General features: G+C 38.8%; 1 protein-coding gene across 1 annotated transcript in view; it reads left to right on the forward strand.

Annotated features, from left to right (window-relative positions):
• Positions 1 to 24529, forward strand: part of CACNA1C (calcium voltage-gated channel subunit alpha1 C) — a 427407-nt gene that overhangs the window by 260616 nt on the left and 142262 nt on the right. Inside the window, exons 7-8 of the mRNA XM_088521659.1 lie at positions 402 to 598; positions 21093 to 21196. Of these exons, the coding sequence (XP_088377785.1) occupies positions 402 to 598; positions 21093 to 21196 (301 nt within the window). The remainder of the gene's footprint in view (positions 1 to 401; positions 599 to 21092; positions 21197 to 24529) is intronic.

Raw genomic sequence — 24529 nt, forward strand, 5'->3', positions numbered from 1 at the left:
AGTTACCCCCATGACTAACCCAGCCCAGTATGAAAATATGGCTTAGAAATGTGTGGCCTGAGGAAGCATGATAAACCTGACCTGGTGTTCCCTCTAATGTTGAAGGGCGTTTTTCTTCCTATTAGAAGAATATGCGTTAAAAGTTGTGTGTTTTGTTTGCAATTGTAAAGTTTGGCAGCTTGGCCATTTTTTTTTGCAAGAAGAAATTGAAATTGAAGCAAAATAAAACATCCCTCTGCCAGTAGTTGAAATTGATGCTGTTTCTTGTGTGTCTTCAGAAGGGTCTGTCAAATTCGCTGCAAAATGTATTTGTCAAAAACTAATATTCTTCACTTGTTCATCAGTGTGTCTAACAGCAGTTAAATTTCTTCCTGTCCTTTTTCCCCCGCCTCTCCTTCAAGATACGCCTGCAGAAGATGATCCCTCTCCGTGTGCTCCCCAGTCTGCGCACGGGCGGCAGTGCCAGAACGGCACGGAGTGCAAGGCAGGCTGGGAGGGACCTAAGCACGGCATTACCAACTTTGACAACTTTGCTTTTGCCATGCTGACGGTGTTTCAGTGCATCACCATGGAGGGCTGGACAGACGTGCTGTACTGGGTACGTATCCGAAAATGATAAGTTGAAATAGCGGCTTTGTGCACTGCAGCATTAAGCCTCTGGTGCTTCAGCTCCATCTTTGTTTTTCTTGGTTGTTCTGTATGGTCAAGGCATGGCTGCTAGCATGAAGCTTTTATTAACTCAATATTAGCGGGTGATATGGGAGATTTTAACTGGCATGGTTAAATCAAGTGTAAATGTTGACTCACCATTAAAATTAATATTCAGAAGGATTGCACATGGTTTGAAGACTTGCAGTGTACCTTTGTTGACCAAAATGTCACGTAAGGACATTTGAAGGGATTAACTATTTCATCCGATTCCAGATAACTAACGTAAAAGTATTTGTAAAATAGATAATTGGGTCCTTTACCTGTGGCATTAAGGTTACAAAGGCACTACACTGATTTACTCATAGGTTTTAAAAGGCCTCACAAACCCCTCTTCATATCAGCATTACTCCTCATTCTGAATTTTACCCTAATACTAATTCTTGCTCCATTCCTAGTTCTGATACTGATCTAAATTTTGGTTTATATGGTTATTCCAAACATGACCTTATCTTCATCTAAATGCAAAATTTAAAATGAACTCATCTTTTACCTTCATTCTGGAAGTTTCAGTATCTTTAGTTTCCCTGCTGTAATTACTACTGTGCTAGGAAGTTCAGTAAGAATACAGTTACATTGTAGCAGTTAAAATCAGATACAGCTTAAACTGTAAATCAGACAGAACATTTTCTGGATTTAGCTGTTGCTGTCAACTTTTGCAACATTATGTTATGGTCCAGGAATTTAATTCAAATACAGCTCTGTCCTGTCTGCATAGGGCTGACCTGAAGTATGACTACATTTGAAGATTGGCATGTTATGACACCTGGTTTTCCAAGATGGTAGGAATTTCAGTGTAAATAGGACTTGTGCTACAGTGCATGATGGAAGTTGACTCAACATAAAAGCACATAGAGTAGTCTGAACCAAAGCAGGCTTGCTCTGTTAATCAGCATCAGCTCAAGCCTGAAGCTGCATTCTGCCCACCAATGGGTTAGAATATGCAATATTTTCCTTTCAATATTTAGCCTATCAGTAATAGATACTCTGCATGGAAGAGCTAAGAGTTGTCTTTTTATCCTTTTACATTTAGATTTAAATTGTTCCTCTAACTTTCTTCTAACCCTTGAGATGAAGGGCAGAGATCATACCATGAGGAAAATCTGAGTCTCAGGACTCACAAGTTGGCTTTATTTGAAAAGATGGTGTAAACGGATAAAATAATGAATAAAAGTATAAGTTAAGTTGGAAAAGGACTTGGCTATATATAACTTTTTATCACATTTGCCTTAAATTCCTCCAGTCCCTTAGTGCCATTTTTGTGTGATTGAGAGGACTTACGGATTTGGTGCAAAGAGACCAAGTATAAATTATATCAGGAAAAAACATGAAGACACCTTTTGCACTGTATACCTTTTATTTTTTTTCACCTAAAGCCTTATCTGCAAGTTCTCAGAATTTCCTCTTTTTACAAAAGACCCAGTGAATCCTCATACTTTTTGGTTCAAATATCACTTGCATGACTGGATGTGAATTGTTTAGAACTCAACTATCAGTTGTCTAACAACAGAAGCCAAAAAGCATATATTCCCTGCTAAATGATTTTCTACCATGACTGCTGCAGATAGCCTCATTTTTATGACACCCCTACACCAGCCTGAATTTTAGCAGTTGGCTTTTGTTTGGTATTCAGACAGGTTTTTCACTAATTCCCTTGGCTTATTTTTTTTTTTAAAAGATCATGTGGTGACCTGACATTAATACAGATTGATGGTCATTATTTTCAGAGACATTTTAGTTTTATCCCTTTGCTTGAAAGCTTGCTTCTTGATGCAAAAGTAATATTTTACTTTTATAAGTAAAATAATATGTTATCATCAGTTCCCAGTTATTTCTAGATGAAACTATAAAAGCTAGAGTTAGCAGTGCAGATACAGTTTCAGTAATGGAGGAGATAGATAGATAGAAACTTATTTTATAGAGAAAAAGCATACCATCTATGTTTAAAGGCCTCAAAATACAAAGTTTGACTCACATTGCAAGCAGCTGAACACCTGATATGATAGGCACACAAAATTAAGTTATCCTGAACAATCCTAAGAGTGCAATTGTCTCCATGGGACTTTTTGCCTCTTCATGTTATATTGGCAAGGTGTCTAGAAGTCAGCACTGAGCTTGAAACTTGCCATACAGTCAGTATCTGAGATGCTCTGAGTATTTCCTTCTGCCAAGAGGTCTGTGGTACTTCTGCGGCAAATGTTGCCTGGGCAGTTATTACAGTGAAAGCATCAGGGAAGCATCATGTCTATAAGACTGATATGTAGAAGCCACCTCTAAACATTCATACTGCAGTTTCATCCATAGATTTTTCGGACTGTATCTGTAGTGATTCATACAGTTTTATAAGTCCATGCAAGGGGCATTCTAGATTAAGTTGGCCAAATCCAACAGGAAGAGTACTTCTGAGCTGTGAGTAATTGATGCAGTATTTCAACAGCCAAGAGTGAGGGAAGAATTTTAGTAAGTGGAGTAGGGTATAAACAGGTTTTTAAAATGTGTGCATGGACCACTGTTTCTTTAATGACGCTGTTCCGTTTTTCAGCCCACAAAGAGTTGACTAGTAGTAGGCAAATCATTGTGGCTTGTCATTCCACAAGAGAGTAGAGAGAGAGGAAGACAGTCTCTTCTCAAGCAGATAGCACTTTAAAGGATCTGTATCTGCAGTGAGGGTATGCAAATTAAATTTTGCTGTATTAGTAAATGTATTTTCATAGTTAAACTGAAAATTCAGACTTAAAGATCCCCTTTCTCCAACTTTATCCTCAGATTGAGAGTTGATTTTACATTTTAGTCTGAAGACTAGAAAGGCTTAAGGAAGAGTCGTCTGCAAATCAGTTTTGTGGATGAAAATTTTAGGTCATGATTTTCTAAAATAATTCCTTTCACTTAACAATATAAGATAATGGATTGATTATTAAGAATGCTGAGCTTTCAAAGTTAATTCTTAGCTCATTGGAAAACCAGGGTAGATACCAAATTTTGAATCTGGTACTGCTGAGGTCAATGACAAATTCCTAATATTGTCAAAATGCCAGGATCTCACCTTCTACCTTATAAAATCTCATAGTGTCTGGATGTACCACATGCAGTCAGATGCACCACACATGGACTTTAATTGCCTATTTAAGGCCTTGGTGTTTGTTGTGGTAACCTTCAAAGGACCTACCTGTGGATAGAAGGAGCTTTCTTTGCTCTCTCCTTAAATCTGAAAATAAGAGTCTGACCTAAAACTTAGCAGAACAACAGGTAAGGCTCTGGGTTAAATCACTTGCCTTGAAATGTTCAGCCAATGCAGCAGTTACCTTGATTTGTACTTTTTGTAGGCGCTTTTCAATTATGCCTTCCTATTTCCTAAAAAGAATAGTTTCTGAGAGATAACCTAATCTCTGAGTTTCTCTCAGTAGGAAGAGCTTAGCACATTTCAGTATGATGCCCTAAAACATAAGCCAGTAATTTCATAAAACCTATGTCTATCTTTTGTCACACTTTGCAAGCAAAGTTGTGAACTGCATGTTCATAAGTTAGAAGATTATATGACCTTCCACAGGGTCCCATTCCTGGACTGCTAGTCCATTTAAATATCTTTTCAGATTTTGCCTTTAGGTTCCAAATTCCTCCTTCATGCTTATACCTTCTTCAGCTTTTCATCTCTTAAGTGAAGTTTGTCTCCTCTATCATGGAGTGTTATTTCCCAGTCTGTGATCTACATGCTCACAAAAAAATAACAAGAGACAGGAAAGCAATAAACTTTTATTCTTTAGAAGAACTTGATATTGAGAAGATCAATACACTTTCTAGGTTTCTCCCTCACTCAGCAGATAAGATTTGTGAGTAGATTAGCTTCTTTCAAAACATGAAAGAAAAGTTCTGGGAAAAAAGAAAAAAAAACAGTTTGACACAGCTATAGCGACAAGTAAGATATTTGCTTGCAATGAACCAAATTTCTTATATAAAATAACTACATTGGACAGGATGAAAATCAGTGTAAAACAACCTTGTTGACTCTTTGCTGAAGGGAATGTTTAGTGTTTATAGGAGCACATCTCCTAAACTGCCTCATTTTTGAAAGGTTTACTTTGTCCTACTAAAATTTCCAGGTGTCTCTTGTCTCAAGTGCAGGCAGATCATACAATCACTGGAGTTGACAGGTACCTCTACTGATCATAATATTTCCTGTGCACAGTAGCAGAATTGAGCTTATTATTCCCAAGCTTCTTAATACATGAGGGACTAGCATGAGAAGCTTGTTCCCTTGTGCAGACACTTAGGCCCATTTCAGAAATGAGCCCTCAGTCATGGGAACTTTTAACAGCAGATGCAGACAAATGTTACAAATTGAGTCATTTTGCATTTTGTAATCAATTTCCATTACAGTCCATTATTTCTTATTGTATTTTTGACTAATGAGGAAAATTAATCCCTATGCAGTTTGTAACATCCTGTTTAAGTATTTGTAGGCATTTAGTGTCTCCCTTTAATCTTTTTCCAATCTGAGCACATCCATTTCTTTTAACCTTCCCTAATGGGACTTCTTTTTAATTATTTTTAATCAGATTGTTGCTGTCCTTTAGGGGAAGTATTACTTATGAGTTAAATACGATCCGGACAGTGCCCTGTCTCTAGAATGGACTTTGATCTTTGTGTGCAGGCATCTGCTGTCTGCTGCTGAAGCCCTGGGACACAGCATGCAAAACTACCCACTACAGCCTCTGTTATAAGGGCCCAGTTTCTCCACCTTCCTGCATCTAAGAGATCATATAAATAAATGCAGACACAGCAGGGAGAAAATTCGAAATGCAGTCAGGTGTCATTGCGTTTATACTGCTGAGTAACAGAGAACCTGGCCTTGAGGTGCTCTGCATACAGCTAGACCATTGCAGCTTGAATTATAGGATCAAGGAATTCTACTCGATCTGCTTGATGATTATTAATGAGCCTGTCATAGTTACAGGAGTATTGGCTTGGTCCCTTGTCATTTGGACAACACAACACTTTAGCATACTTGGTTGAGGATCTCAAAATAACATGGTAATGTAGCGCTTGTAGGGACAGCTTACCTCAAGGCTCTGCCTGTAAAAGGAAGTGTTTTTTGTTACAGATGTACTAAAGCCAGGTCTGCATCAGATCCAGGGCATTAACCTGTCTCTGGAAGAGATGCCTGACCTGACACACAACAGGTCGACTCCCTCAAATTCAGCTGAACAATCCTTGGTAGTCTCGCCCAGCCTCCAGGAGAGAAAACATTTTAGTAATATAAGACAGTGTACGAGAGCCACAACCAAGACAATATAATGAGGTTGAATCTTGAATCTTCAGCAGCAGCCCATCCCCAAAGACAGCAGACCAGGGCATTAGACCGACCCACCTGGAAGATTTCTTCCAGTCTCTCAGTGTGTGAAATCAGATTTCCAAGATTCACTGGCCAAACTTGAAACTGGAGCTCACAGTCAGCCTTACAATTCCCATCATGAAATCCAACTGGGGAACAGACAGGAAAACAGATTAATTTCACTTTGCTAACAGCCTTGCCGTATCTTGTGAGCTTTTCTGATCCCTCCGCAGCCTGTGGCAGCTAATGAGGAAGATGTTATGAGGAATACAGTGAGTGATGTTGCCACAAAGTAGAAGACCTTAAATGCAGAGCCACAACCCCCAATTTTCACCAGCTATGTTTTTCTTTCTAACCCTTTATTTTTGCAGCACTTGAGCTTGAATTAGTAAGGCTTTCCACATAAGAGAATTATCTGATTCTAAGAATATATCTGTCTACATGTTTCCATGGTGTTTATTCTTCCCTGCCCCCTACCCCCAAAATGCTGAGCTTTTATTGTTGTGGGGCTGAGGTTTTTTAATCATCTTTCTGGCAGAGTTTGGCATGGATGTGAGAAAATAACAAATAAGCACGCAAGTATGAGCAGCCCATCTCGGTGATTGCAGAGGTTGTATGATCTCCATCTGCTGTAACAATAGTGGGTAAGGAGAGAGGGCCCACAGTTCAGAGCACTGAAGAGCTTCAGCATTATTGTGTTGGAAAAGCAGTGGCCACACTTAATTGACATAAATGCTGACCTGAATCTGATTTTCGCCATGAACAACTTCACACACAACTGCTGCAGTTGCCTATACTGCCTCAAAAGTGAGTAACAGCAATGACTTGCTGTTTACCAGCCACCACAAAAAAATACTGTTGAATATTTGTGGCTTTTAGTGCAAAAAGGACACATATTATGTGACTTGATGGCTTCATGAGCCCTTCAGGCCTCAACTTCGGGCCTCTCAGCCTTCCCCCTCTCTATTCAAAGAAGCACTCCATTAAAAATGAGCTCCTTCATGGGATGTTTGCGGGGTGGTGATAGTGGAGACCCTCTGCCCAGTGCTCCTGCTTGGGAAGGACCTCTCTAATAGCCCTGTCTTTCTGTTGCCCTTTCTCTGTTCTTTCTTCTTTTGTTCTTCCTTAGGCTCTTTACTAATTGCTGCTGTCTGATCACCACAGAGACCTTTCTTGTCTTTAATCTTTTTATCCCAGAGCTATAAAACTAAGAGCTGAGCTACTGGGACACTTCTAAGTGATGTAGGATTTGAGTGCCTCTGTTTGTGGTTTCATTTCTCTGGCCCTACTATTTTGGTCGTATTTTTCAATGATCACGGATGATTGTTGCCTTCTGAAAGAGTCGTAGTCAGAGATTTTAAGTTGGAGTCAGATCCACTGGTCAGGTACGCAGATAATGGACTTTGGGTCATGATACAGTCCTTGGGAAAGGAAAAGACTGGCAAATACGTATAAGGTCAGAATAGAAATGGTAGTCCTAGATCTGACTCTTTGTAAGCCTGATATTTGAGGTTAATTTTGTTTCAGCATCACATTTTCAAGACACAGGACCATGCAGCTCATTCCTCATTGGTTTTGCTCTGAGTGCTAAATGATCCCTGTCTGCACAGAGAATTGGTCCACTGAAACTGGCTTCTGCATTTCTTTGTTGCTTTTAGCGGGATTTCTATCTGAGCAGGACTTGCAGGTCCTCTCATGGATGGTCATACCTTACTAAACTTATAGTTTAGCTGCTTCCGCGGTCTCTTTTAGAAATGTCTTCTCTCTGTGGCTTCTAACCCCATCCTCTGAACTGCATACAAATCAGAGGCCTAAAAAATGGTTCTGGATCCATTTTCCAAAAGATACAAAGTGACCAGAAGTAGCAAATGAAGGATTCAGGACTCAGAGGAATAGCTGCCACAGAACAGCCACAGTGTGGATATTTAAAGCATATTATGCTTGCTATTAGTAATAACACAAGCAAAAGGTCAGTCTTGTATGCTGATATGCAGTTGCACTGTATTTAGGCACTTTGATAGTTGTTTCTTTGGTGAAACTCTAATGAGTGGGTAGTGTGCCTATCAGATGATGATTTCTTATCTGTGCTAATGAGGTTTCAGTATCATGCATTTTATTGGAGAGTTTGGGGTGTGATTTCACAACTGAAAGATGGATTCATCTTCTAAAATGCAGAATGGATTTCTAGCAATATCATAGATTGGGGAACTGCCTACAAATGCAATTGGGATATACAGATCAAGTGAAAAATAAATTAATTGACACTGATGCCTCCACATAGAAAAGAAAGTACTGATTATCTACAACTTACAGTACTGTTTTTCATTCTCTTTATTTTTAAGGACTTAATTGACTATGTAAATCAATGAACATTATCTACTTCTGTATTCCAGTGCATGCAGCAATCATTGCAGTTCTGATGTACTCATGGTAGAATTAGTTGTCAGTCTGCACTGAGAAAAATAGAAGCAGTTATAAGACAGCAATGCAGTAAAACAGGCAGAAAACCCTTCCTAGATAGTCAGCCATGCAAATGCAAAATAAACAGAGACAGGAAGGAAAGCCCAGAATTCTAAGATGAGATGAAATCTTTACATTTGGAAACCCACCATCCTAAGGGATACTTCCATGCTTGAAATCAGTGCTTTATTCTTTTGGAGTGAATTTCCAAAGCTTTTAAAAGATGAAAAGGTTTTTAAATAACTAAGCAGCAGTAAAAGAGGAAAGTGCTGCAGTGGCTATAATGAAAGAACTATCAGCCCTTTAGCTAAGTAGCCTTTGGGTTTTTGAATAACTTTTTTTTAAAGATCAACCTTTCCTTTTAAAGGAGAAATATATATACAGACTTATATAGGGACAAGGCAACTCACATAAAGCACTGTAACTTTTGCTTTGGGAGGCCAGAATTCAAATCCTGATTAAATCACTCAAGTCAAAATAATTTTGGAGTCACTATAGGGCATTTCTGCTTCTGTTCTGCCTTAGCCTTGCAGCTTTAGGAGTTTTCCCAGGGTCAGTGTTTTACGTTTTCTTCCCCAGCTAGTCTGGATGTCACAGTCAGAACTCTCTCTTTAGAACTCTAGAATGAGTCACTTGGCAATAAATGAATATCAAAATTTCACACAAGCAAGCAAACAAAAAGTTAAATTCCAAATGCATTCAGGTAAATATATGGCTGACATATTCCTACATAGAGGGATTTTTTGCATTTGTAAACTGAAAGTTTGTATAGGTGTTTCTGACAGGTGGATACCAAAAAAATACGTAGTTTTAAGCTTCTATCTTTGCTAACATGTAATATATTTTATATTTTTATATTTTTTTTTTTGTAAATTAAGCAGGAACCTATGTATATGGAACATATAAATAAGGAAGCTGATTTCCGCTTCCATCCTGCTGGATGCAGGTTGTCTGGTACGGACAGAGCGTATTCTGTGAACCCCAGGCATGGAGTGGCAGAGGTGCTGGGACCTACTGCATCTCATGGCTTTAGCCTGCCTCGTCCACAGGGCACTGGACTGCTTATACAGGACTGCAACAGTTTTGAGTCAGAAGAGGAAAATGCTCTGAAATGAGAGGGTCATTTCATTTAACATCTTTGTTAAAGCACTTCAATCATGAGTTCGAGTCATGTTAAATAAGTTTCATACACCTTTCTCATTCATAGAACCAATGTTGCCCTAAAGGATCTCAGAGATGGTAGTCTCAGAGTCTGTAGACTTTTGATCTTTCACCAATGTAGGTTCAGTGCCTTCAAAAAATTTAGTCTAGAATTAACACAAAGCAGATCTGATTATGCTGTGCGAAACAAAAACCCTGGATTGCAGAAGCAGTTACTAGGGTATGAATCCCATGCATCTGCCTACATTTTCCATGCAATGGGTTTAATGGGGAATATAGGTTTAATGGGGAATAATTCATCTAGTTGAAACTGAAGGAGAGAACTGAAATGAACTGTTTAGGACATGAACATTGACAACTCATACTATTGTAAAACAGCCTTCTCAAAATTACATTTCCAAGACTGAATCAACTGGGGCTTATTTTGTTTCTGTAAACTCAGTGACTAACAGTAGACTGACCATACTTGACTTATTTCTAAATATTGCTTTTGAAATATACATATATATATATATGTATATATATGTGTGTATATATATATATATATATATAAATTTTCTTCCCAAACTAACTACAGACAAAAGCAACCATGAACAATCAATTAAGATGCCAATAGTACTTTCTTGACTCCCAGTAGAAAACATGGTCTGATTGACCTTAAATTACATGAACAATTGTTCCTGGTAAACTGAATTTTAGTATGTTTAGAAATAATATATATATATATATATATATATATATATATATTTCTTTTACCTATTAAGCCTGCAGAAAGAAGGTGAGATAGTAAAGTTGGAGCCTAGAAATTAGCTGCCTTTGATGTAAGGAATTCTAGCTGTGTAACTGTTATTTTCAGTGGGAGTTTGAAATCTCTATATTGCCATCCTGCTGAGGTACCAACCCCTTCAGTTTTCACAGAAGAAAGTTAATACAGTCCCACAAAAAGAAAGGCACAGGATGCAGGTGGTAGAAGGGAAAGATGTAAAAGATAATTCATGATTACTTCTGTTTTCCATCCCTTAATATATTTGACTATACGATTTCCCAGTGTTACTTCTTTACTCACAAGAATGAATATGCAGAAGTTATGTCAGCAAAACATACATTTTCAGATATTTTAAAATATTTTCAGATAGTTGATTTGTCACTTGGAGCTTTACTGATGCTAATAGATCCTGTAACTTTGTGAAAACAAAACCCATTAACATTGCAGTTTCCTCTAAGTCAACAGAGAGCTATTTTTCCTCCATTTTAAAAACAAAAGTACCAGTAGTCTTTACCATCAATGGAAGTTGTATAATAAATTGGGTGTCCTTTAAAAATCACAAATTTATGTAAGATGAGAGGTGAACACACCCAAACCAATATTCCTCTTACCTCTCCTACCAGGAGAAACTCATGTGTCATAAAAGTACAGAATCAATGAGTATTTTCAATGTAAATAGATTTCAGGAGGAACACTGTCCAAGTCAGTCATTGTGCACCACAGACATTTTGACCTGCTGGTTTTGAATCAAATTTTAATTCTGTCTTGCCCCCATCCGAAGATCTTAAAATGACTTGCTCAAGGATCTTGAAATTCCCCAAGTAGTTCAGTCTTTTGAAGAACAGCTGACTGAAAAAAGGTGTACCCAAACATAAAACAGATGAAATATGAATATAAAAACTAGCCAAAGAATGAAAATAATATTGTGCAGTCCAGTGGTTACATACTGGAGGCTAAAAGTGCAGTGTAAGCTTGCCGTATCAGTAATTTGGGTCTAGGTGGTTGAAAATTAGTGTTTTCCATATGTCTTAGATTTCATAAGGCTTTATCAAGCTGAGAAAATGGGCATTTTCTTGAGAAGGTGGGGCCAATATTTAACGTTTGATGAAAATATAACTCAGTGCTATTGTAAATAGTCTTGGCAAATCCTACTGGTAGTAATTCTCTTCCTGCATACTGCACGCCACCAAAACAAATACAGTTTCATGTCTGTTCTGTTTTCCTCATCAGAGGGAGTTCATGCTGTTCTCCTGTGATGATGTAATTTCAGAGACGCTCAAGTATGTTTTACATGTTTTCAGTTTATCTGCTCCTCAAGCAGGTGACACTACTTCTACATCTCCAGTCTAGCCCTGTTATTTCACAGGTTGCAGCAGCCTGTTAGAGCCTTCGTGCAAGACTTGTGCTTTCACACAGTCTCCCTGAGACATGGGAGCCTGTCAAGGTTTACCTTTTGCAGGGGCGTGTGCTCTCTTCATTCTGGGATTGAGCCCATCAGACTCAAGTGCTTTAACTTCTCTGTAGTGATAGGTGGGAAGTCTGGTCAGCTCTGGACAGAGACTTCATCATTCTATGAAGAAAGTCAGGCAGCCTAGCAGTGAAATAAAGCTAGACTGAAAGGATTTTTTAAATAAACCAGGAATTATGGTTCACCTCGATCAAAACAGGCAGCAGGTGTTGGGTAAGGACATTCAGAGCTAATGAAACATCTGTCTTTGTTGTCAGGGATTGAGAAGCAGTTTCAGTAGGCTCCATCTTCTTAGATCTGTCTGCCCCCTTCTTTCTTCTGGATTCATGATCCCTTGCTACACTTTCTTTGACTTTTTCCTAAGGGTTCTCTATTGCAAGTTAATTTCTTCTCTTGAGGATTCTGTTGTCCTCATCAAGGCAGTCCTTTCTCAGCTAGAGTCTCCAGTTGCTTCCTGCAGGGAGTTCTATACAAATTGCCAATATTTGCAGGTCTGGTTGGAATTTTAAGTTGTTCTTTTCATCACTACACAACACACAGAGTAATTGGGAAATGAAGGTATACACAAGAATCCTGGAACGCTACAGGTTGTTATTCCCGTTGCCCACATATGGTGGCTCCTGTCCACACTATTTCCTTTGATCATGCCATATATCAGAATAAACGAACTGAAACATTCCCTGCATTGGTTCCTGATCCTTGTGCACTTGTCTGCATCCAGCTCCGTCTTGTATTTGTGCTGAAGAAACTGAAAAAAGTTGCTAAATGCACATACAGGATTATTTATAAAATTCCATAATTCAAGTACCACCAAAGAAGAGCCTTAAAAATAAGTGCATGTTGGCATAAAATTTGGCTTCTCCTTCCCTACTTCAAAATACATTTGAATGTCAAAGCAAATATTTTTTAACAGGACCAACCAATCAAGTGTTACTTTTTCTTGAGAGTGTCGCTGGGTCAGACTGAAGCTGGGGTGAGCTCTCCAGTCTCCCCCTTGGATCCTTCTGATACTGCCGTCTACAGAACAGGGTGTTTCAGAACAGTTGCAAGGAGAAACTGTGGCTTAGAGCACTGTTAAAACTGCTGGGATGTCGATTTTTAGAAAGAAATTCTACCCAGCCAAGAAACAAAGATATCTGGAGTCCTTTTGCTTATATTTTATGCCATTCAGAAGCAATTATATTCTGTTGTTCACAAGTCTGTAAAAGTTCAACTTCTTCCAATTTGTATATTTTTGCTTTTTAGAGGGTTTGGATTTTTTATTTCTCCAACCCCTTCTCTATCCTTTGGCCATGAGTCATCTCTGAGACCTTCAATTCCTGCTTCTTATCACCTGTCTTACAGATTCAAGAAGGCTAAAAGAGTATTGCAGGTTGACAGGAAGAATGATAATGCTTCTCATGATGCATGAGAATGTCTGGATTGAAACACTTAAAGCTTCTTGTTATGAAGCAAATGATTTCATCATCTCTTAGTCACTATGTACAGAAAACTTCTTATTTTACACTGCTTTTTTTCACAGGGAATTTCAGAAAATGATATACTTTTCCCAGTCCCATACCCCACTCAATTCAGTCAAGGCACTTAAGCCTGTAAGTTCATTTCTGCTGGTAACAATATTACTGATCATTGACTTCACTGATATTACTCAAATGCCTTAAGTTATGCACATACTTGAATACTGGATTGAGAAACAACCAAGCAAAGACAGCTGATTAGATTTTAAATACTGAGGGATATGAAAGGCAGACTCTTCATCCCTAGGACAGTGATGCAATATGTCTAAATCCAGCATTATGGGCATTTGATGGGAAACAGCAGAAATGATCCTTTACTTGATTCTTATGTGAGCAGCTAAGTCAGGTGGAGCTACGCTGTGTAAATCCTTACTTGAGATGCTTTTGGAGACCAATCATAGAATTCTCAAGCAAAAAAAAAGTGCTCTTTGAATGTCCTTATAGACGTGATACGCAGGAGTTTCACACCAGTTAGTTAGGCTCCAAATGCACCTGCCGATTCAGGATCTATGGGATTTCAGTGCTGAAGAAGGAAATCCACACTTTCTCTCACAGGTTAGAAAAAATTCTTCAGATCCCGGCATGTACAGAAATTGAGTTTTGTTATTGTGTCTCTTTTTATTCCCTCATAAAAATCTTCTTGGGGCTTCTTTTTAAGATTTTTACTTTTGTGAAAAAGCTAGAAATTGTGAACAACAATGATCAGTTTCTTTGCAAAAATCAATGTTAAGAGTAGTATGGCTACCAATATATTGCAAAAAATTATTTGTTTAAAATATGTTTATTGAAGGTGTTAAATGAAAGAAATAATATAACATAAGCAACACTGTTAGAGAAAAATAGTGTGAAATTGGTCAGAGCTAACCAGCAATGAAAATCTTCTGCATATTCAAGAGTTGATTTATTTGTGTCACATTTTGCATATAGTCACGGTGCAATTAACTAAGAGCTGTAATAGAGTGTGACCACTAAAGATCCTGTGAGAGGATGTCTTAGACTTTTAAGGTTAAGAAAAAAGTGTTCATAGAAAGGAAGGAGCCAAGCCTTCATGTTGTGAGTCCTCAGTCTACTGACTACTGGCAAGTGCTTTTAAGGCAAAGATTGCACGTATTTCAGAGACAAGCTGTTCCTAAACCAGAATCAGATCTAGAGCTGAGAGATTAGCCAGAAGAGAGTAATCCATTGAACAAATTATTTTTTGTTTGCCTAGCAGTCTCAGAAGCACTTCACTGCCAATTACAGTTGTTAGTTGGATATTCTTAGGAATTGCCAACATTATCCATATTTACATTTGGGATGAATATTTTGCTCCGCAGTTATTTTGCTGATGCATCTAGCATAAGTAAAGGTAACAAAATTAATCGCTGCTTTTTTGTTTCTTCAGTGTACAGATTAACCCAGACACTTCCTGGCAAATTCATCCTGCCTTAGTTAATCCTGATGGGTCACATCAGTCTTAGAAGATCATTTTATTTCCCTGACAGGATGACTGGGGAGTCAGTGGGAAGGTTCATCATCAAGCAGAGTTTGACTATCATGAAGCATTATGGTAATATAATGGAAGCAGAAGAGAGAACAGAAAACAGAAATACTTGAAAATCTTAATCCTGTTCTTTTCTGGGCTGTGTAGCTCTTGCCTAGTATGTAGGTTTTGTTATTTGTAGTGCACATTTTTTTTTTCTTGAATATGGTCAGCACAGGTTAGGAGTACGCTGAAAAAATCAGTTATACATCCTTAGAGTGCTTTTCATGGAAAAGCTGATTTTCAAAATGAAGTCTTCTGTCAGGAAGCTGTGTTCAGGGATAGTTAAGTGTTGTCTGTGCCTGCTCTTCCTTCTTTTGTCTCCCTCTACATGCATTCTCTAGTTTTATTTCCATATATGACTACAAGCAAGATTCCGTGTAACAAGGAGATCTTGTTATTGGAATCTACCATTGCATTTGGTTAGATCTCTTCCTGAGGTGGTGAATTCCACACATTGGTTGTAGGCTGCATAAATATCATTTCTACACACAAGCTCCAAATATACTGCCCTTTAATTTTATTGAGTAGTATGTGCTTCTTGATTAATGTTATTCTGTGAAAGGTTATAGACTTCATTATGGAGTATGTGAAGCGTTTGATCTGTACTTAAAAAAGGCTCTTATAACATTCTTTAGTCATTAAAAATCAACTAGCAATGTATTCAAGAAATGGAAAGCTAGCCCTAGTGTCCTAGCTAACTTGCTCTCTGTTGACCAGCAACTCAACAGTATTTTACAGGGAGCAAGACAAACACTTTCTTTTCCTTCAGCTCTCTGTTCTTAGCATGAGAAGGTTGCTGCTTTCTAGCGATAGCTGTTCCTTCTGTGGTGGATGAAACATCCTGTAGCTTCAGTTCTGTAGTTGTTTTTGAAAGACGTTTGGAACAAAGTGTAAGGGTGTGGGTGTGTGAATTGTTAACTAAGGAGAGTTTAGTGAGTTGGGTCAACCTTCCCCGTTAAATGAAGACGCGTCCCCACTATGTGCTTGGTGATGATGAACCCTTATGTTAACAGATAATATGTATCTAACATTACTTTTGAACTATGGTCTGAAAAGAAAAAATCTAAACAGATAAAGCAGAATAGCAGCAGTGCCTGCTGTGCTCCGACTCGTATCTCTTCACCTAGTTCTGCAGAATCACAAGGCACAAATGTCTTAGCTCCCTCTTTTTCTTCCTTGGCACTACTGAAATTGTAGGTTGTAATTGTGGTTAGCAAATTACAGCATTAAAAATGCTGCAGTCACTTCTGGGAGGTACCCTGTATCTTTGAGATAAAAGCCTTCAGCTGGAGGTTGAAATGCTCTAGTCATGATAGCAATTAACAGCGATGCTTGGTAAAAGGAAGAGTTCTTCCACAGTACACCACGTCCAGCAGTCCTCTGAAGATATGCAGGAATACCTTCTTTTCATCTTGATACTGGGCACTTTCTTCAGTTCACTGGAAGCAAAATTATCAGTGTCAAGCATCAGAATTCACTTTCTCTGGTCTCTGTGTAATGATGCTGTTGGTACAATAGTGATGTTTGCTTGGCCCAGAGGGGAAAGACTGACTCCAACTTTGTTAGTGGCAAAGGATATGCATTCTAGCAAATGCAGTGGGGTAATTTGGTTTTCCCAGAGAGTTTTTTGTGTTGTTTTGTTCTTGTAAAAAAACACTAACATAGAGTCTTTGGCCATGTGGCAGTTAAGAGCTTTGACAAAATAATAATCTGTGTATACGCATCCCATCGTGTATCTCAGTACTTTATTACAGTTCCTTATGTAGGAGAGTATTAGTGCATCTTACAAGCGTTTATTATCACAAAAGTTTATTAATGGAACCCAAGGCAAAAGCATGACATAGATACCGAAAAGTTTGAAGAATGCCAAATGCATTTCTTTAATCATCAACCAATCCAAACATACCTACTAGGGCTCTGACTGGGTAGTTCAGCTTGAAAGATACCCAATCTAGTCCTAGATGAGCTTGTTTTGAAACGAGGAGACAGCCTTGCGTGCCAGAAAAGTGCAGACTAAGTCCATCCTCTTTAGCCAGGGTCTCGTGGACCAACTGGACAGTAGCTTGATTCAGTAACACTGAGAACTGGCACATATGGTGGACCCTACTATTGCTGCAGAAGTGATCAATTTGCGGAAACAAAGTTGATGTTAGAGGAAATATGCAGTTGTTCTTCAAAGGAAAAGACTCTCCTGCTCCTTTCAGTGCAAGTGACTGGGGGAACCCACAGCATGACCAGGCATTTGCACAGTGCTGCGACTTGGTTCTAGTCTCAGTCCCATCAACCTGAATCCCTGTGATCACTAAGGAGTCCCTTAAGCAGATTTCTTCCCTGAGAGGTACAGTAGCTCAGCCTCATTCAATTCCAGTAATCCTGAGGCTGGTCAACTTCTGAATACTAAAGCAGCAGCATTTAATTATATTGAACTCAAATCTACTCGATGTGTAGATGGTAAATCTCATTCTGGTCCTGTTGGGATGCTGTGGTGCTTCTCCATTTCGATAGCTTAATTAGGAAAATTGAACTGTACCACTAAAGGTATGTTTGCATGACTTAAGTGGTACAGTTTTGCAGTAAAGCCTCCAGTTGCAGTCAGCAAGATATGTGTGTGTGTACACATGTGATTTAAAGAATGCTGAATGAGCAGAATGCTGCTTCATTCAAACTCTTTCTGGAGTTTGAATGAGGCAGAGATGCAAGGTTCCTAATGCCAATGGTGTGGGGGCGTTGTTCAGTTGGGCACGGTCTATTACAGACTTACAGGATACCTCCATTTAGGAGGAAGCATTTCCAGGTATTTGGCAAGATACAATCTTAGCCAAAAACGTAATGTTTCTTAAATGCTAATACTTTGATGTTATTGTTCTGTATAAGTGTATTTCTTTATTTTTCTGGCCGTCTTCTGCCAAGCAGCCTACATAGCTGTCTTGCATCTTTCCTGGAGACATTTTGCAAGCAAACAGTAAACTCAGAGTGTACTGTCTCTTTATCAAAGGAAGTATTTTACATAATTTACCAATAAATGCTATATCAACATACAACAAACATCCTATAATCTGTTGCTCAGTCTCAGAAAGAATGGAGTACTCTCAGCTCCTCCTAAAGTAAATGAGAGGTGAGAGCATCCAACATACAGAGGAGTTCTTTGTGATGGATTCCAGGAGAGATATGAAGTAATCAGCTTTCGGCAAAATGCTGATGGTTTCTCTACTCTTGAGAAGCTGGTACTGTTCCTGTCTCTCAGCTTCTTCATTTCTTATGTGATTGGGCAGTAAGGAGGAGAAGCCCCAGTGGTCTGTTTTGTCAGGAGGCAGGTCTATTTTTTGGACTAGTTTGTACTGATGCTAGTTGGCACAATCTTCATGCAATTTACAGCCATTGGGAATAGCTGGAGTGGTCTATGCTGTGATTATGTGGCTTAAAGAGCCATGATAGAAGTTTCTTTCCATCTGGAAATTTCCTCATGACATAATAGTACAAAGGGGCAAGCACCTCAATTATGTGCCAGAAGCTCTGGCATAGGGTACAAGAATCCCCGAAAAGCCCTCCTTATTTACTTTCCCATATGATTAAAAAAAAATGCTGGTAGGTAAGTGCCATGTAGTTGAGGAGTTTTTATCACCATCAGTCATAATTAAAGGAAAATAAAGTTATCACTGTGCCTGCACTGTTAATTTCTTATGGCAGTTTTCCAAAGTGATTTATAGTTATTGTGTGGAACACTTTATATAGGTAGTGCCATTCTTTATATGAGAGGGGTTGTTAAGTCTTATTTCTTGACCTGTTTCCAACTTGGGTGGTTATGCTTTGCCTGCCCAATTTCTCCTCTGTGACTTAAGATAAATATGCTATTCTGTCTTGTGTCATGCTATTGTGTTCTCTTTAAGCCATTGCAGGGGTATCAGTCTTTAACCAGTCAGTTATTTTTCTTTTAGCTATGTTGGATGAAATGCAGTTGCAAACACAATGAATAATTAGTATCATTCACTAATTATCACAGAGGTTCCACAAAGCTATTCAAAGGGAAACTGAGTGATATACTTGGAGAGAGTTTTAAGGGCTCCTGGGTTTCTGAAGTGAGGTGTTCAGTCACTTCTAGTCACAAAATTTATTAATCATCTGAGGAAGGACTTGATGAACTGTTTTCACAGAGGCAGATTTTGAGCTTATTCTTTACTGAATCTTCTTCAGTTAAGTTGCAGCTGAAGGAGCCCTGAGATAGAGTTTCTGGATCGCCCGACTGACCACGGACAGTTGCCAAACAAGGACTTCGGTGACTGTACTTTTAGAGGAAAATGGATGATGTTCTATCTCCAAAGAACTGATTATATTAGTGTTACTCTCCTGTCTTATTCTAGTGAAGGTCTGAAATTCCTTTCCTGAGTTGTTACGAGTCTTGAGTTAGATCTCCTCCTCTGAAGTGTGTCTCAGTGCCCATGTATGGAAGAATATTTCTCCTGTGATCACAACAAATGCTTAGCTTGCAAAGGAGAGAGCATTTTCCTAGAAGGAGAAAATAACATAGGAGACAATTTTCAAAAGCACTGAAACCAAAGTAACCTAGACTGCTTTATGCCTTTAGGTACTTTTAAATTGAAAATTTAAATTCATAAATCGTTTTAGTGTCCCTGAAAATGTTAACTGCTGCCTGCTTCTTTAATGATATTTTGTCTGTTCAAGAGATAAGTGTTTGTGAAATGTAAAGAAAAGGGGGCTGTTGTATTAATGACACCACCGTGTGAATGAGATTCTATTAGAGCACCCAGCAACTTCCCAAATTCTTGAACTTCAAAGGAGACCTCAAGATAAAATGATGTTTGTATGTATGAGAGCTTTTAGAATGCATAAAATATCAATATGCACTAGAGCTGCTCTATGCATAATGCACATTCCGGTGCGAAAATGATGCTCTGCCTGCTTCATTTGCAGATAACTACCTGTAGTACTGTCAAAGCCAGACCTGCACTCAAAATGTTCAATTTAAAGTCTCTGAGTATTCAGTTGTATAGGGTTTGTGTTTTGGCGTGGAGGAAAAATTGCTCTCTAGAGAGAAGGGAAGTTTGTGAGAAAGCTTGAGAAAACACTTGACCGGGTCAGAACATGATAGGTCTTGATAGGACTTCCCTCTAAGGGATACAGCTACTGCTCTGACTGATGTAAACTAAAAATTACCACAGCATTGCCATGAAAATATCAATATTTGCCCACATGGCACCACATGCTTCTCTCTGAGGTATGTGAACCTGTGTTACAGATGGGAAATAAATGTTAATAGCACATTGTAACAATGCTTAGTGAGCACTAACAGTATTTATGGTGACAGTAAGGAGTCATACATACATGCAGGGGGTTAAAACACGAGTTTAGAAGTCACCGAATGGACCTTTGTAGTCTTGCGAGTAAGCTCCGGAAAGTGATAGTCTGCAGCTGTGAGTATTCACAAAAATGCCCAGATGGCACACTGGTGCATCTCAACCTACATTAATCTTTGCCTGTAAGGAAACAGGTAGAGAACCATGCAATCAAAGGAGAGAACGTCAGAAAGAACATACAGAAACACTTGCTGTGGTTATGTGAAAGCCAACCACAGGCTCTGTTTACAAACCTTTCCATCTGTTCCTTTGCCTAATCATTTCTGCTTTCCCTCTCTGTCTTCTAACTTTCCTTCGTCTTTCCAGATGCAGGACGCTATGGGCTATGAGTTACCATGGGTGTATTTTGTCAGTCTGGTCATCTTTGGATCCTTTTTCGTTCTAAATCTGGTTCTTGGTGTGTTGAGCGGGTAAGCCAACAGTTTTGGTGTCCTTTTTCCAATGCTACAGGGCAAGACTCCATAATAAGGGTTCTTCCCTGTCACCAGGATTCTTTCTGAGGGATTAAAAATCTAAATCCAAGAAAGTTTTCACATCAACTCGAAAGTATTTTTACAAAATATTAAAACTTTGCAAATGAAAATACAGGTGACAGAAGAAATTATTCTCTAGCAAAGAAATTCAACCTGTGCGCATCCAAAATTGCTAATGCCAACCTTTCATAAATTTTCATTTAAAAAAGACTGTTGAAATCCTTACTGCTGGTGACTTGGGATCTCTTTGGCTGGAGCCTTGCAGTGCTCAGAAACTGAGCTTGTCTCACTAATTATCATTCCACTCTTCCAGGTCAATGATGCCATAGGAAGGGACTGGCCCTGGATCTATTTTGTTACACTAATCATCATAGGGTCATTTTTTGTACTTAACTTGGTTCTCGGTGTACTTAGCGGGTAAGCAGTACCAGGAAAATGTTTTATTATTGTTTATTTTTTAAAAATTGTATTTCTATTCCTACTCTCTGGTTACCAAAACAGTGGGCAGTGGTGGGATTATCTCAGGAACCTTTAATAGAACACTTGGGTTATTGCTGTGCAAATGGCAAACTACAGCACTCCAAACAGCATGGAAGGAGCCTCTGGAGTAAACCAAAGGAATACAAGACAACTCTTTGCTTTTAACATATTCCTTCACCTTAAGTCTCTACTGATGCTCTGTGGGAAGAGCACAACACTATATACTCCCCATAAAACTGGCTATAGGTGAAACATACTATTCACCATAGAAGGGGATTGCTGTAAAATCTCTAGTAGAGTCAAGAGGACTGAAGGAACAAATAGAGCACATCAGGCAAATCCCTTCATACTTGCGGGATGAGATTCCTGCCAAATTATGTCTTCTCACATGAGAAGTTTCCACATTGCTTAATATCTCCAAAGCACAGTCTGATGGGAGACTCTTTTCTCTAGAGAGAGTCTTGGATATGTTTCTTCTTCAATAAGCACATCTTCTCTGTTGTGCAGATTACAAGCTTAGGCATGATGCAAGGAGAAAAGATCATTTCCCTCTGACCTAAGGATGAATACAGAAGCAGGAGCATTGCTTCTAGTGTTTAACCATTCCTAGGACATCTAGACATCTAGCTGTGCTTCAGTTCTGCAGTGTAACCCTCACTGCAAGGCATCGCTTTGGTAGCTTTTGTTAAAAACAGTGGATACTGTTCCCAGTAGTTAAAAACTTTATTGTCCTTGGAGAGCGAGATAATTGGAAAAATCAACCCAACAAACATTCCTTGCAAGATTTTTCTTTTTAAAGTTCTGCTAAAATTAGGCTTCTAATTCCATATTAGAGCATTAATAGATGGTTAAAGCCATTCTACATAGATGCATATATATGCTGTGAGGATTTTTTGTGCATCCTTTTTTGTTTGTTCCTAATGTCCTGCCTCCTCTAATGAGCTCCAGATCAATTTGATCAAAGACTTTATCTGTTGGCTGGGTAGGCAGACCTGAAGTCTCCCGTATTTTGATCATAAGAGAGGATTTGATGCCTCACAGAAATTATATCGCTCAGTACTTGGGTCAATAAAATAGGAAGGGCACTAATAGGACCAGAGAAGATCCTCCACTGATCATCCTGCAAAGAGACAGGTAATAGTGAATCTACAGTAGGTTTACTATTGTCATTGTTACTGTATTGGAGTAGACATGCAGCTAAGACATCTGCTGCATAGAGAAGGGTGTCCAAAGAGAACATGGAGAGAGAAAAAATCGCCAGAATGAAATGTCAGGCGGTAGCCTGTGTTGGATATCTGGAGAGTGATACTTAAGATACAATTTTAAAACAAGCTCCTCTCTGCTTCACATGGATACTCTAACCACCAGTTGAAGACATCAGCAATAGCCAAGGATGACAACCACTCAAAAGTGAATAAGCAGTTTGTCATGTCAGAGATGCAATCAAGGACACAGACAACTGGTTAAAGATTATATAGTACCTGATTGGATAAACAGTGCCTGTGAGCACGGCTGTTAGGAGTGTCTACTATTGAAGCAGGGTTGATTCACCTTACCAACTCTTGTATTTGTGTCGGTACCCAACTGAAATTTCAATTTCCTCTCTCACACATTTTCAACTCAATAAAATGTTTTGGGACAGGATCCCCCATCTTCTGAGATACTGCAGCTAGACTTCACTACAGCTTGTGTTGAGAGATGGAAATAGTCAGTAGGGAGGATTGAAATCAAACATGCAGTTCACCTTGTTTAAGCTGTGAGTCACTCTTCCGGGCTACGTTCACAGTATTATGACAGCTGCACTGTTCAATTTCTTTCCCAACTGGAGAAAAGTAAAAAGAAACTTCAGAATCTGCATCCATGAAAAAAACAAAGAAATGATGGGAGAAATGTTCCAAATTTTATTTGGGCTAAGTAAGCAGTCCTTAAACAATTAACTTTCTAAAGCAGTTCTAAATTTTGCTGAATTGCAAAGTGTCTTTGCAGATTCAGCTTTTTCTTATAGACTTCCTTTTGCTATAAGTTTGTTCTGTGTAGCTAACCCACTGATTTGTTCTATGTAGATCCAAAGCAATATTCCTGGTCATCTTCATAGCTCCATTCTGAGCATCTCTGATTTCTCCCTATGTATTTATTTCAGAAACTTCATCAAACATGTCTTGTAGGGTTTCATCCTTGATAGATAAGGGTCGTTTTTTTAATCACTTCTGAATACACAAGTGTAATTAGTTGTACTCAACAAGATGTTTTGATCACACCTACACTTTTTCCATCTGCACAGTTAAATGCAAGTTCTGTTCTGCCTAAATATCATCACACCTATAGTTTGTTTTCCCTTAAGTGTTTCACCCATTCATAGTCATTTTGGTGAATTTAATAGCCACATGCTAAGCTAAATAATCTCAAAGAGTATTCATATGTCTTCGCATCTCCACTGAGTCCAACATATAATTCAAGTATTCCAAAGGATGTATCCAGTCAATGGGCTGCACAGTAGATGTCCTTAAGCCCAGGCAAAAAAGATTTGACATTATTGTGAGTGAAGCCATTGTCTTCACCCTGGAGAGGTCTTCAGAGATCAGAGATGTTTGTATGTGTGTTATCTGTTTCGCTCAATTAGTGAAGAAATTAATGACAGTATTGCTCAAATATCTTGCTGAGCAGTAATCCAAATCCCAGGACATAGGCCAAGCAAGCAGTTTCCGAGGGCAAGAGAACAGTCATATCTTTTTGCTCTGCTGGAAAACCCATTTGGCTGCTTCTGCCGTTCCTTCTGCCAAGGAAGAGGTCAGAGTGAATGACTGTAGCTCCTCCTGAGAACAGCCAGGGCAGTATTTCTGACCTTTTGGACTCTTCCCCAATCTTCTATTCCCTCTTCCAACCCATCTCATTCCTTGCTATAGCTGTGAGGAGGGATGAGGTTAAAAGCCCTGTGCCAGTCCTTAAGCAGTAAGCAAGATCTTCTATTTTGCTCACTTCCTATCACTTCTCAAAATGACAATAATCATAGAGAAATGAGATAGAGCCAAGCATTATCCATATTCTATTATCAGGATGGGCAAGAGAAGTTTTCTTCTGAATCTACACAGCATATAGAACTGTGTTTATAGATCTATGATCTTGACCCACCCTAACTTCACTAAGAAAACTTCTCTCCAGAGTATTCTACTGTTTTGGTATTGTTCACGTTGGCAGATGTATCTTAGAGTTTTCTGGGAGAAGAGAGGGAAAGTGAAGCAAGCTGTATTCTAGTAAAAACAACCCAATTCA

The sequence above is a fragment of the Tinamus guttatus genome, unplaced genomic scaffold, assembly GCF_059628265.1.
Source record: "Tinamus guttatus ecotype Peru unplaced genomic scaffold, ASM5962826v1 Tinamus_guttatus_pri_ptg000125l, whole genome shotgun sequence".
In the NCBI taxonomy this organism is placed as follows: Eukaryota; Metazoa; Chordata; class Aves; order Tinamiformes; family Tinamidae; genus Tinamus; species Tinamus guttatus.